The 14,875-nt window shown below is 33.0% G+C and overlaps 1 protein-coding gene across 1 annotated transcript in view; it reads left to right on the plus strand.

Moving 5' to 3' along the window:
- LOC107445175 (uncharacterized) overlaps nt 1-14,875 on the plus strand; it is an 83,145-nt gene that overhangs the window by 67,530 nt on the left and 740 nt on the right. The window contains exons 18-20 of the mRNA XM_087168978.1: nt 641-739; nt 4,044-4,155; nt 12,026-12,122. Of these exons, the coding sequence (XP_087025104.1) occupies nt 641-739; nt 4,044-4,155; nt 12,026-12,122 (308 nt within the window). The remainder of the gene's footprint in view (nt 1-640; nt 740-4,043; nt 4,156-12,025; nt 12,123-14,875) is intronic.

A 14,875-nucleotide genomic window follows, 5' to 3' on the forward strand; every position in this document is an offset into this window, starting at 1 on the left:
ACCATTAGAATTTGAGACTGGGGAGGCCCCAAAGGGCTCCCAGCCTCCACAAATTTGAAATTAAAAGTGAATATAATTATTCTCAGCGGACAGAGAAAGTATGGGTAGGAGACCCAAAATTGGCGATTTATCCTAATATACCATAGCCAAAACAAAGCCAACTAGCATATCAACATGGGTTTAAAAGAACACCTTGGCGATCAGGAGTCGCCAACAAATTTATGAGAATTATTACAACCATGCAACCGAAACATTTAGCCGTTGGAAATTTAGAATAAAAAGTTATAAATAGATTTTTGTTTTCGATTAGAGGCGACAGTGAATTTATAAGTCTGCATTAGTAATGAAATAAAAAAAAAGTATCCGTTACATTGATCTAGAAGAGAAAAAATAAATATTTTATGTTCGTTTAAAAAGATTAAGTTTTTGATTTATTTTAAATATAATTCTTCTATTAATAAAAATAAGCTTAAGTAATGAAAGATATTTTAAAAGGGTAGGAAATAAATATGTAATGCCAATTGTGGCATCACAGCGAGAGACAAAAGTGAAGCCAAAGATAGAAATTCTAATCCTATTTATCTATTTATCGAATTTACATTGGTTTTTTGCTTTTCTTAATCAGATAACTTATTTACAGGTTGTGAAGAAGCTTCTTCCATATCCATATGACACAAATTGCATTGATTACTTATCTAGATGGAAGGAAAGAGGAGGCAAGGGTCCGATAGATAATGAAGTAAGAAGAATAGCTAGAGTTTTTCTCTTCTCATCTTGCCATATATATTAGAGTAGAAAGAAAAGAAAAACGCTATAGACGATTAGCGCTATTTTCAAAGCTCTATTTATACGTTATAGTTATTTTTCAAATGCTATAGAGTGGAAAAAATGCTTAATGTAAAAGGAAGAAATCTGACTTATTAAATACTCAAAATGGAATGATTAATGATACTTAAAACTTAAAAAGACTGAAAGATTTGCGAATTTCTGTCAAATTCGTTTAATACCACTGAAAATTGTGCAATCGTCACACTCTAGTTCCTTATGCCTATTTTCTGGTTTAAGCAAGTAGCATATATTAACGTATCATTTTTAATTCAATAATTACTAATTTCTCAATGAGCTTAAAAAGCAGGAAGTATATAAACTTTTTCATGTTTTTCGCCATTTACTGTAGGGGTTAATCAGCCGCCATATATCGACATGCTTTAGTTTCTTATGTTCATTTTATGGTTTTAAAATGGAAATAAATAAAAAATATTTATTATTTTAAAGCATACCAGTATTGCGATGGGTTAAGAAAAACGCGAATAACGTAACTTTTCTCCAGTTTCTTGCCTTATGCCACCGTGGCTTATAAGCTGCCACATAATGAATCAAAGAAGAACATCCTACAACTGGGACATGAAAGGATTTCCTTCTCAGAAAATTGTCAAAATATGAATGCTGCATTCAAGAGAAATCCTAATTAAATTTTAAATCGAAATAAACAGCAGACGTGTCAATTTATCTAAAGGAGCTAGGACACTAAAACGAAAAATATAATGCTTATGGAACGAAAGATCTGGTTATATATCTTCTAACTACAGGATTGTTCTTATATATGGTTATCGTATATACAATATATACAATTATCATTAAAACGAAGAACTAGCACTTAAGCTGAAGCTAAACGTAAAGCAGAGTTTTTTCACTCTTGAGGCTTTCCTTACCGGTTTCACTGATTTCTCGCAATTTGGAAACTTTTTAGTGTATAAATATGTTGAGTTACACTCATATCAATAAATTAAGCATAATTCAGAATCCCACGAAAACTGAATTCTGAAGTAAATCTTTCAGCTGTAGAATTATCGTGCACATCTTCAAAAATATTATTACAGGATATTACAGGTAACCATCAAATGACGCTGACAGTATGTCATAATGACGAGAGTATAAGACAGGAATGGCAGTATCAAGAATGGTGGTAAATAAGTAAAATTGTTAACAGGTTATCTGTAAGCCATTTGGTGCCATAACCGAATAGTTATGACGCGGAAGGCGCACATGGAGGATTTTTACACGGTAGAATTATCTGCAGCCAGGAGTATGAGCGTATTCATATGAAAGTATCCAAGGAATTACCCATCATTCTATCTCCAGGCTAAGCGTTTCATTATGATGGAAATATCAGTAGACGTTATAGTACATGCCGTTTTTGAAATACATTGTCAAATGAAGATCATTATTTGACAATAACAGCCAAAAGTAGCAGACAAAGCTCAGCATTCGAAATGCTTCGTCAGCTGTTTGCAAACACGGGTACCAGAGCTTCAAGATACACCGAGTCCAAACTTCAGTCCATATACTCGCAGGTCTGTCAGATTTTTTCCACCCACGGCAACTCGCTGTTGCCAGCGCTTAGCTTGGAGTAGAGATCATGCGATGTGGAAATAGTAACAGTGGGTTTGTGGGATTTTTCAGACAAGTCAAGGTTTAGTCTGCTGTCAGATTCAGTGCAGAATTTTAAATGGATAACACTAGGTACTCGTTACCACCAAGACAACATCATTAAACGACAGTTTTACGGTGGTACAGGATAACTCGTTTGGGGTGAAATTATACAAGGCTGCAGATCTAAGAACTGCATTTTCCAATCGGAACCATGTTAGACCAAATTTATCGGAGCGTTATCCAGGAACAACATGCTTGGACGAAGAGTCTCTGCCTGTCTGTCACCACATTTATGAGTGCCGGAATATAGGAGGAGAGGAATGCTTGCTGTCTGCAGAATCTGAAGTTCGAGAATCTGATACCTAGCATACCTGATCGTTGTACTGTGAGCACGGACCACCCTTAATAACTTTTGTTGTAACGTTCGGACTTCTGATTAATTAGTTACTGTACTTACTGAACTTACTGATTCGAAGGGGTAACCTCAAATATGCTAATTATTTAGTGTAGACGATATTTTAAGTTACGAAATCAGACACAAATAATTGCTTTCCCTGAATAAACTTTGGGTCGAAATTTTGGGTCCCTTAAGATAAATTACTATGATAATTTTAATTTTTGCGTATTTCGCTATATCTTGAGAAATTTATAAGGGAATAGAAAATTTTTTGCAAACAATTGTAAAATTCATTTATCCAAACATAATTCCAAGCAAAAAGAACTTTTAATAAATATTTATTATTTTATAAAATATTGATTATAAGGTATAAAATGTTTTATATCATTTTAAAGAATATTATTTCATTTGACAAAATGCGAAACCAGTAAGCAGAACATATAAAATACTTAAACATATAAAATACTGATTTTTGAAATTTGATAACTCTCAGGAACTATTCGATCGACAAATATCTATGTATTTATATATATATATATATATATATATATATATATATATATATATATATATATATATATATATATAGGGGGGGCAAGCTATTTTTACATGAATTTTCTTCTATTTCACACCCTAAAAAAGCGAGAGAAAATTGTGAGCTTGAAATTTTTTCTTTGTGACATACTTCTTTCTTTGTGAGCATGAAATTTTTACTTTGTGACAAGTGACAAAATACTGAATGGCTCAGATAAATCCGAGCCAGTTATTCAGATAATCCAGTACGAAGGACAACAAATAATAAAAAATGGACAAATAAATATTAGTTTTATTAATTGTGTCGTCATATGCTTGTCAGTTTCTGTGTATGATTTCGTAGTATAGTTCAGAACTGATTCACTAATTATTTTCTTTTTCACTCAATCCGTACGAAAATCGGGTATTCAACTAGTTTTTCATAAAGTTTCATCTGCAAGCAACAAGAAATTCCATCTCCTTAACAATATGATCTGGAATGCCTATTTTTTTATGGGAATTTGTCAGAAATCGCTTATTAATTGTACATTTAAACGTGTTTGGCTGCATTGATATCTATCTTTAATTTACTGACATTTAAGTAGATAGTCTATCTCCTTTTATTAAACAAATATGCTTAGAAAATAGCTTTATAGCACACTAAATATAATGAATTTCAATCATGGTTTTTGTGTTTTAGGACTGCTATAATGAATGCCAATTAAATATTAGCTTAAAAATATATGGTTGTCTAAATTCTGCGTTGAGACCATATTCAATGGAAAGCAACACCTGTGCTATGGATTCCTTTAGTATGTAAAAAATTAGAATTTAAGCTATTTTTTATTATCTTTCTTGTGTATACTATTACTATAATTTTGATAACAAAGAATTAGCATATTGAACTTTGAACCGTTACTTATCATTAACTTGTTACTTTGTCAGTTTTAAACTTCCATGGAAAAATGAGATGATTATTAAGTATATTTTAGTTGAATTCTTCCACTAATGAGATTAAAACCTTTTAGCTTAAGTTACCCTGACAATCATGGTAAACCTGCATACTTGGTATTTTTTTTATCCTTTAAAAAATCTATTTTAAAACTCAACTTTACGGAAATTTTTCTTACAGTGGTGTAAAATGAGTGAATGAAGACCATAAAGAATTTTAAAAAATTACTTTTTGTTATCTTTTTCATATGATTATATTAAGATATATTTATCAACATGAATCATTTTTCTCAGAAATCATTTAACGGTTCCACTAAACGAATAAGAACTTTTACTCCATTAATTTTGTCTTTTTGTTTATATCAATGCCCATATATTACCTAAATTAATTAAGAATCATTGAAGTCAATGATAGTATGGCGATTTTTTATGGTTCTCCGAGCTGATTAGCAGCACTTAATAGCATTTTAAGTTTCCAAGATGAATTGTTAAATTACTTGGGAAGTTAATGTTTGTGATTTTAGTTCGATTATTGCTTAATAAATAATTTTCTTACATCACCAATAAATAGAAATTTTTCTGAAAATCAGCGTCAATAATTAGTGGTCTAACATGATCAACGACAAAGCGCTCAGTGTAAGGTCGGTGCCGATTAAAATCCAGAGTTAAAAGTTTTATTCCGAATGTTAAAATTTTAGTACCATTTGCTGCGAATCAGACTAAATCATCAGAAACTTATGTCTGAGATGCGTTACGCTTTTGCAGGAATGACAAATCAGCACTTGTGCCAATAAACAGATTTAAATTGCATTTTTTGATCGGCCAATAAGATACTATAAATCTGGCAATCGATATGGCTTATGACATCGATTTGGCAGATTTTTCAGAGTAGCGGCAAGGAGGAGTACATTTCTTGCTCAGATTCCGAAATTCGTATGATAAAAACAATATCCATTCTCGTGATTTTTTTTCATTTCTTCACGCCCTGAAATTTATACTACAATTACGAGATTGCCTTAGTTCCCTGTTTAGATTGCAAGACTCTTACTTTAAGACGAAAGTTGCTAATTTAGCTGAGAAACTTGCATTTCGAGCGAAGATGTTTTGTCAGCGTCGACAGTGTTAACATGCTGGTATCGGTAAGGTCATCTATTTTGTCAGTGATATCCGAATCGTCAGTGAGAGCTGCCAATAATGTTAGGACATGGAGATTCTCAAGCCGCAAATATTTTAAAAGAGGAGTGCCCACGTTACCGCCTGCTAATCTCTTCATGTGAGTTGGGAAGAACACCTATTTCCTGCCCTTGCAAGACCATTCTGATTTTTGATTCTTCACTCACTGAGTACAATTCAATGAATCATCTTTTATTAGAGTTTTGTTTGTATTTGTTAGCCTTGAGACAATATCACTATTTCAGTTTAGGACATTGGAGAAAACGATTGAATTTTTTGTCATCGTTTGATATTTTTTCTAAAGTGCTTCGAGTCTGGTAAACTACAAGGCAGGGTTTGATTTCCAAAACCATGTGTCGAAAGCTAAACGAAAAAGAGAAAAAGCTAGTAGTAAAGCCATTTCAGTTTTAGCTTGTTTTCGGGTGGAGTAAATCTACTCTCTTCTTCAAGTTGTTCAAGAATATCCACTTTTTCTCAAGAGAGAAACAGTTTTATATACTATATTCTATAATTGTAAATAAAAATTTTATTTCAAAAATCTCGATGGTTGCAGAGATTTAATGTTTCTTGAAAAAAATGGTACCAGTTTTCGATCTTTCAGCCCTGTCTAAAACGGAAACGTTTTTGCTGAAACGTGAGCGATTTGATTTTCTTCGGCAGTTTTATTAGGTATGGTGAAAAACAAAACAATTAAAAGTAATTTATTCAAATAATTAGCAAATTTAGTCAGAGAGGATTAGAAAAGAGAACAACAGCAGAATATACACATGAATATTTATACTACAACAAATTTTGCCATGATTAATTATAGAAAAGATTTTAACATTAATTAACAATGAAAAAGATAAAGACACAGAAGATTTAGTAAACTTTTCAGCGCAATACCCTTAATATAAACTAATGAAAAGACTCACTGAAACAGTTTGCTAATCCATATCCAAGAGTAAATGTAAACCGTATATCCATTAAGCACGTTTTTCCGCATTTTGAGTTTCCGGTCACCAATTTAACATTAACTATAATTTTAATAAGCCGATATATATAAAAATTAAATGACAGTCTGAGTGTGCGTCGTTTATAGACTCGTAAACCAATCGGCCAAAGGTGATGAAATTTGGCGTACAGACAATTCGAAGCACAAGGAAGGTCACTGTTGACATTAAAACATTCTATGACGAACCATTCTAGTGACAAGCGAAATGTGATTTTCTGATTGGTTATGCGTTTGCCATTGTCTTAAATTTTACTGTAGACGATTCGACTTTTAAAACATTTAAAGATGAAATCAGTGACGCTTGCTAGCTTATAGCTTTATTTGATCTTAAAAAGACTTCTTTGTATGGTCATTAATATTACCCATTGGCAAAATGGGTGACGTTTTGGGTTTGACAGCATGTGCACTTATTTGAACGTCATCACACTTCCGACTGTGTTCAAGAGTAATAGTAAACATGCGTCGTCATTGCGTGCGTTGTTATGGCGACCGCAGCTGATTTTCTTTTTCTGTTCACTAGCAGACATTTTAAATGTATTTACATAACAATAACTTAAAGTTTTTTGATATTCTTTTTATTATTAGTTTATAATTACTGGCTTGACGGGGATTTCAGTATAAATATGAATATTGAGGAAGGAAAAGTATTTTGTGAAGTCTTGAAACACGGATTTGAAAACCAATCCTACGACAATCATCAATTAAGACAGTTTTTGCAACAAATGATTTAAAATGTTGTGGCGTTTAACGGAGTCAATCCAAAAAGAAAAAGCATTTGCCCAATGGGTAACCCATTTGTCCAATGGGTAAAGCATTTGTCCAATGGGTAACCCATTTGTCCAATGGGTAAAGCATTTGCCCAATGGGTAACCCATTTGTCCAATGGGTTGAGCATTTGTCCAATGGGATCGCAATTAGGCGATCATAACTTTTTCCTTTGTTTTGCTTTGTTTATCTTTTTCAAAATTATTTTCTAATAGGTGAAGCGTTAGTCATTGCAAATACTTTCTATTCTCTATGTCAGATTAATTCAGTGAACAACATTAACGTGTAACGTTCGAAATTACTATTTCGAAAATCTGATACCACCTTTATTTTTCTTATAAAAGAAATTCTTTTGAAATGTGTTTCTTAAAACTTAATATAACATGAAATCAACGGTAATTAAATTGAAAAAAAAAATAGTAATGTATCCAATAGCAAAATAAATGCTACTAATTCATTTCGGAGAAACTTAAAAAATCGCCATTGACGTCAATGATTCTTAATTAATTTAGATAATATATGTACATTGAAATAAGCTAAAAAGCAAAATTAACGGGTTAAATGTTCTTACTCGTTTAATGGAATCGTAAAAAATTGGCATACTGTTATTGAATTCAATGCTGCCTAGTTAACGTTGTTAAATTGAAATTAAAAAAATGACCTAACCACTGAAAAGGAAAGTTAATGAAAAAATATACTTATTAATGTTGGGGATATTATTATTCACCATATTATTGATACCAATAACGCTTAGTTAATTTAAGTATCATACATTAATTCTAATAAAAAAAAGAAGTTATGTGCTAAAGAGCAAAATTTATAAAAAAAAAGGTTAATTGGAAATTCATTTAGGGGAACAATATGCAGATGACAATTAATAATATGTACTACTGGTAATATGGTAATTGGAGAACTATTAATAAGAATTCTGCAATAGGAATGCCGTAGTTTTAGAATATATTTTTCAGTGGTAGCAAAGTTTAGTGTAGTAATATTTTAATGAATTTTAGAATTAAAAGAACTGCTTCCACTACTTTAAATATTTTAAATGGTAAACTAGAAATTGATAACTAAATGGGCATGCTCCAAAGACGGTCTTTCAAAAATTCTATTTGTATTTAAAATTTCGGCTTTAGTTTGCTGTCACTGATAAATCCGTTTCGCACAAAACTCAAATTTTGAAGGATTATAAAATAAGCAGCAAATGTACTAATTTCGGTATTTAAAATTATATTGATATATTTGGTCATTCTTAAAATTTCACTCTTACTAAGCAATTTTAAAACTGATACTGTAAGAAATATGTGTGTTACGTCTTTTTGAAAGAGATTTGTATGGAACAAAATTTCTTGATAGCGGTAAATTTCGAATATCATGAGTAAGGCGCGATCAATATCATCACTCCAAATGATGCTAAATACAGTGAATCTCTATTCTGATGAGATAACAACATTAAACATGTTTTTCTTACTATAATAACTCTGAGCCGCGATGGCTCAGGGTATAGAGTGCACGCCTTTCAATGAGGTGAACCAGGTTAGAATCTCTGCGATGAATGGTCGCTACGAATTCCGCATCTGGCTTGCACCGACCACAGTGCTTACGTGAAATATTCACAATAGTGGACGGATTATGGGTTAGTGTCCCCTGGCCGTCAGACCAACAGTGGGAGGTTTTCGTGGTCTTTTTCTTCATGTAACTCAAATACGGGTTAGTTCCATCAAAAAGTCCGCCATGAAGGCAAATTTCGCCCAATACTTGATATAGAAGTTCCCTTATCTTCTAGATTGGGTTCAAAATTACAAGGCTAGGGAGTTGAACATTAGTAGTCATAAACCCAAAATTGGGTCGGCTGTTCAATGACAGTTATAAAATAAAAAATAAAATAAAATAACTTTAGGACCGGGATGGCCTGTAGGGCACTAAGTCCATGTCCAAGAGGTCGTCGGTTCGATACCGCTGCCCTTAGACTCCCCGTGTATACTAAGACAATTACACGTTAAAATCTGTCGAGTCACAAGATCCTCCATGTGATGGCAAATCATACCTCTGGGGGTACTGATCCAGGAGTTACCTTGCCTTCTGGATTGGTTCAAAATTACAAGACTAAGGAGTTGAACATAAGTCGTGAACCTAAAATTAGACCAGCTGTTCAAAGACGGTTATAAAATAAAATATAATAACACTTGAACCGCGATGACTCACGAGATAAGGAGCTCGCCTTCCAATGAGGTGAACCGAGTTCGAATCCCTGCGATGACTGGTTGATACGAATCCGCATCCGGCTTGCACCGATCACAGTGTTAACATGAAATATCCTCAGTGGTAGACGGACCAAGGGTTAAAATTCCTTTGCCGTCATTATAACAGTGGTTTTCACTGTTTTCTCTCCATTTAATGCAAATGCAGGTTAGTTCCATCAAAAAAATCCACGAAAATTAAATTTCTCCCAATACCTGAACGAGGAGTTAATATTATACATATATTTATCGTTATATATATATATATATATATATATATATATATATACACACCGAAGAGCCATTACACTAAGACCAAACTGCTAATGACATGTAGGACCACCCTCAAAACTGCTACCACCCGCCGTGGCGTTGATTCCATAAGGTGCTGATTCGTAGTCTGAGGTCTCTGGTACCAAGCACTCACCAACTGGTCCTGCAATTCCCTTACAATGCGAGGGGGTAGCGTGGCAGCACGAATTTGGTTTTCCAAGTAGGACCACAAATACTCTATTGGATTAAGGTCAGGTGATTTGGGGGCCAGACTTGAAAGTCACTGGAATGTTCCTCGACGATTCGACCCCTTATGAGATGGTGCATTATCCTGTTGGTAAACACCATCCCCAGCAGGAGAAACTGTTGCCATGAATGGGTGTACCCAATATATATTGTTGCATGAATGGGTGAACCTGGTCTGCAACTATGTTTAAGTAGCTTACAGACGTCAAAGATTGTTCTATGAGGATTATGGGTCCTAATGTGCCTGATGAAAACATTGTTATATATATATGTATATATATGTAACATATATATATATATATATATATATATATATATATATATATATATATATATATATATATATATATATATATATATATATATATATATATATATATATATATATATATATATATATATATATATATATATATATATATATATATATATATATGTATAACAATATAAAACATTTTTTCAACATTGGTAGTCGTGAACTCAAATTTGGGTAAGCTGGTCAACGATAGTTCTAAAATATAATGACATAAAGCCACCAAGAAGGGAAACAAATAATAATGAATAAAAAAAATTACTTTATTTTCAATAATCGAAGAGCTTAGTGGAAAAACCAGGTAAATAACATTTTTATTGCGTCGAAAATCAGGGTGAGAAGAAATGCAGTCTCCAAACAATTTTAGTACTGATGTATCAAAAGACGAGACTAATAGTCATTTGCCTTATTTTACTTATAACTGCCTAATTTGAAAATAAAAATCACGCAAGCATATTAAGACTAATATGGATTAGTTATGTTAAGATAAAAGTAAAAACAAAAATAATTCTGTTACATTAAATATTCCAGTCGACCTGGTGGCCGAGTGGTTAGCGTGCATGACTACGGAGCCGCTGGTCGCGGGTTCGAATCCTGCTCAGGGCATGGATGTTTCTTTCTCTCTGTGTTCTATGTCCTTTCTCCTTTATGTGTGATTGTGTGAATGTGATCCGCCTTATAAACGGGTTTGTGGTTGAGTGACGTGGGCTGCTCCACCCCCGTGGCTTCGCCACAGGTGCCCACGGGGTAACGAGAGGAGAGTAGCAGTTCTGGCATTTCTGTGGCCAATGGGACATCCCCCAAGTGCCCGCCATTAAAAAAAACATTAAATATTCCTATATTGAAGTAACACTTTGTTATTTTCTCTGATTCATAAATGAAACTGAAATTTTAACTTATCTGGTTCTTCCACTATACACTTCTATTGGTTGGAATTTGCCTATTAGTTTTGTGCGTCATCTCATAGTAGTATTAGACAGTAATGAGTTATCGATTTTTTTTATTCGTACCATTCGAAGATCAAGTATTCAGCTAGTAGTGAAGATTAATAATTAATACCAATTAACATTGAAAAGAAGTAATTTAATATTTATAAAACGATCCATTAATAAAATTTCAACCTCGAGCTGTCACCTGTGCAGATGCGAAAGCTGTTGCCCGACGAAGGATATACAACCAGCATTTTAGCAAGGCAACAATCCCCGAACTGCCCAAGAAATCTCTCCTCTACAATAGCTAGGCTACGTACTGAACATTTCAAGGGCATGAAGATCTCACTCACCCATATTAAATTCTATCCCATCTGCAAGTACTGTCCTCATTTGCAACTAACTCCAGACCATGTTTTTGACTGCCAAATCATTATCGGCTCCCTCTTTCAACTTGGAGCACCTCCCATCGAAATTCTTCATGGCCATCGGGCTCCAGATCTTGCAAACCTTGTTATCAAGACTTTTGGAGGACTCTAATCTTTGCTCTAGCATAGACACGACAACAACACAACATTAATAAAATTGTATTTACTAACTTACGAAATATAAAATGAAATTCGGTGCATCATCACGTACCAGTAATATAACGAGCTGTGGAGGGACAATGTTTATGCCCTACGTCATGACAAGTGACAGTTGTAGTTATTTTCGAAGGATGGAACTGCGCAATATTAAGAGCTGTTATGCTAACTATAAAAGATCATAATCTTACACTGATTTTTTATTTATTTTCAGTGATATCTGACAATGGAACCTTTGAAGCATTTGATGGACCCGAATTCAAACTAAAACTTGATGAGTGTGTGAAAAAGAATTGTGGACCTGCTTGTTAGTAAGTTTTATTTGTTAAATTTTTCTAAACAACTAATTTTAACTCTGCGGCAAAGTCACGATTTTTGATTGATTTTTTTCCCACTTAAGTTTCTTAGCCATTTTCTTATTTATTTTTAGATTTTAGGCACCTAATAGGGTAATTAATTGGACAAACAATGATTTAGTTCACTTCCTTTTGAGGCATTGTAAATTATTATTTTGAACTTATCTGAAAAATTAATTCTACCAAAAATGTCTGTATTTTTACGTTTAAAAGTGCAATATTAATTACATAGCATCGAAATTAAGAATATTTTATTATTTTTTTGAAGTCAGCTCACTTTGACAGAATAGAATCAGCACACAATATATTCAGAACATCAATAAATTATGAGCAAGAGTTAGCAGTGTGTGGCTTATTCCTCAAGGTCCAGCTGCAAGCTAGACCATGTCCAGGAGGTCGTGAATCCGCAAAAAGTCATACAAGAAGAGATGTATTTATATGGTTCTCGCACAAATGCCCCACACATGAGAAGTATATGTTCTGGGGACGCCTGTGCTGACGTGTACTTGATGCACACATGATAAGATTTCTGTCCATCAGTATATATAAGGCTCCCTATATGCCCACTCTTAAGCATGCACACCAATACACTGTCAGTCGATTACAAATCAGCAGTAGTGTAGTTGATAGTTTATTCAAACAAACAGTTGTGTTAGTTCATTAGCAAAGTCATTGCAATACCTATCAAACAAATAAAATATTAAAGACTGTTGCGCACTATATTCCAATTATCACATCAGTATAACAGTATCAGTATAGCGGAATAATAAATTACGGAAACGTCTGAATCACACAATTATTTTTATTTTCTTTACAAAGTAGATTATGCTCTCTCTATCATTTGTATTGTGCTTCATAATTGCACCAATTTTCGAGAAACTGGATAAGACAATTTACTCAATCAATAAAAGTATTTATTCGCTTAAATATCAATAACATCGTACCAAGGTTCTAAGCAATGATCATTATTAATTCCGTGCAGTTTCTCATCAACCGTTATCTATGGATCAGAGAAGCGGGCTCCAACCCAGAAATAAGAAAAAATGCAGATTACCTGGGAAAGAAAAATTCTTAGAACTATTTTTGGACCTGTCAGAGAGGGAGAAGGCGATTCAATTTTGAAATTGCAAGACCATTTAAAGAAAAAGATATAATTAATTGTGTGAAAGCAAGGAGAATTCAATGGCTAGGACACCTTGAGAGAATGGAGGAAAACAGAGACACTAAGAAGACATTCAAGGGGCAGTGCCAGAGCCAAAGGAAAAGAGGAAGGCCGGTCAAAAGATGGTTTGACGAGGTGGAAAAAGACCTTAAGACTCTAAAAGTCCGAAACTGGAAACAAAGACAGGCGACTTTGGAGGAAAATTGTTAGTGAGGCCATGGTCCAACATGGACTGTAATGCCAGGGAGTTAGTTAGTTTCTCATCAGCCATTTTGTGACACAAACACTATTTATCACACCTATCGGATATTAGTACAAAATGATCTAAATTTTCCCTTGATAATAGTTTTTTTGCAGTTCAAAAGATGGTTACAATACACTGGACATTCAAAAGATAGTTACAATGCACTGGATAGTCACACAAATACACTGTTTTATACCATTTCTTTAAAACCAAACATTACACGGCACTGCCCGTTGCAGTCCCCAGCGAAGCTCCAACCCTAGCATTTATTAAATTCAAAATATTCAAAATATTACATCGAATGCTAAAATGTAACATAATTTAAAACAACAAAATATAAATCTATTGAACATAATATAAAATTTACTTCCATAACATTTGTGACGTGCTGTCTGTTAACTTCATGTCTGATTGGTGTTAGGCACAGTTTTGATACTGACTATGCAGAAGCTTTGATTTGTATGGAAATCAGAATCTTCTACCAGAGGCGCAAGCTACGATAAACATTTTTTTCTTCAAATAAATAGAATCAGCATCAAAGAACCAAGCAAAATATTTGGATAAATAGAAAAATAAATTGTAAACAATGCTAAAATAAATAAATAAATACAAATAAAATAGTTGAGACAAACAGAAGGGAGTCTCGAGAAATGACGCAATCAAAAAAGGTATTCAAAATAATCATTGAAACAGAACTGCCAAGATCATTCAATAGGTATTCATAAAGTAAGAAGGTCAGAAGATTAAAAAAATATTAGAAAAACAGCTTAAGTTAAAAAATATTTAAAAATTTGTTAAAATTTGTTTATCAAAAAACATTACCTTAATTACTTTTGATAAAATGTTCGGATTTTCAATGGTTTAGCACTCAATCTTAATATTAATAGGGCCTAAATTTAAATATTTTAATTAGTAAATTAATTAATTTAGGAGTTAAGCTGAGTCACGACATTAGACAAGCTTCGAATTAACATATACACATGTATTTTGTATCCTCAAACTATATGACATCAACACACAGAATATTTGCATTATTGTAATATAGTGCAATAGTCATCAAAAAACAGTCGAAAGCTTCGGCCCCTTAATGCTAATTTCCCTTTTTGCGTATTTTGCAATCTTAATGAAGTCATATTTTTAAACATTTATTTCTCAACCTACTCCAAACTCAATGAGCAACTTCCAATTTTAGATTGTGGCATTTAAAATTGCCTAGTTTAAATTGGTGAAAAAATTTGTGTACCTAGCTATTCTAAAAATTTTTAAGCATTAGAAAATTCGATTGTAAAAAAGTAATAAATA

The sequence above is a fragment of the Parasteatoda tepidariorum genome, chromosome 8 (assembly GCF_982258835.1).
Source record: "Parasteatoda tepidariorum strain Cologne lab strain chromosome 8, Ptep-v5.0, whole genome shotgun sequence".
Lineage (NCBI taxonomy): Eukaryota > Metazoa > Arthropoda > Arachnida > Araneae > Theridiidae > Parasteatoda > Parasteatoda tepidariorum.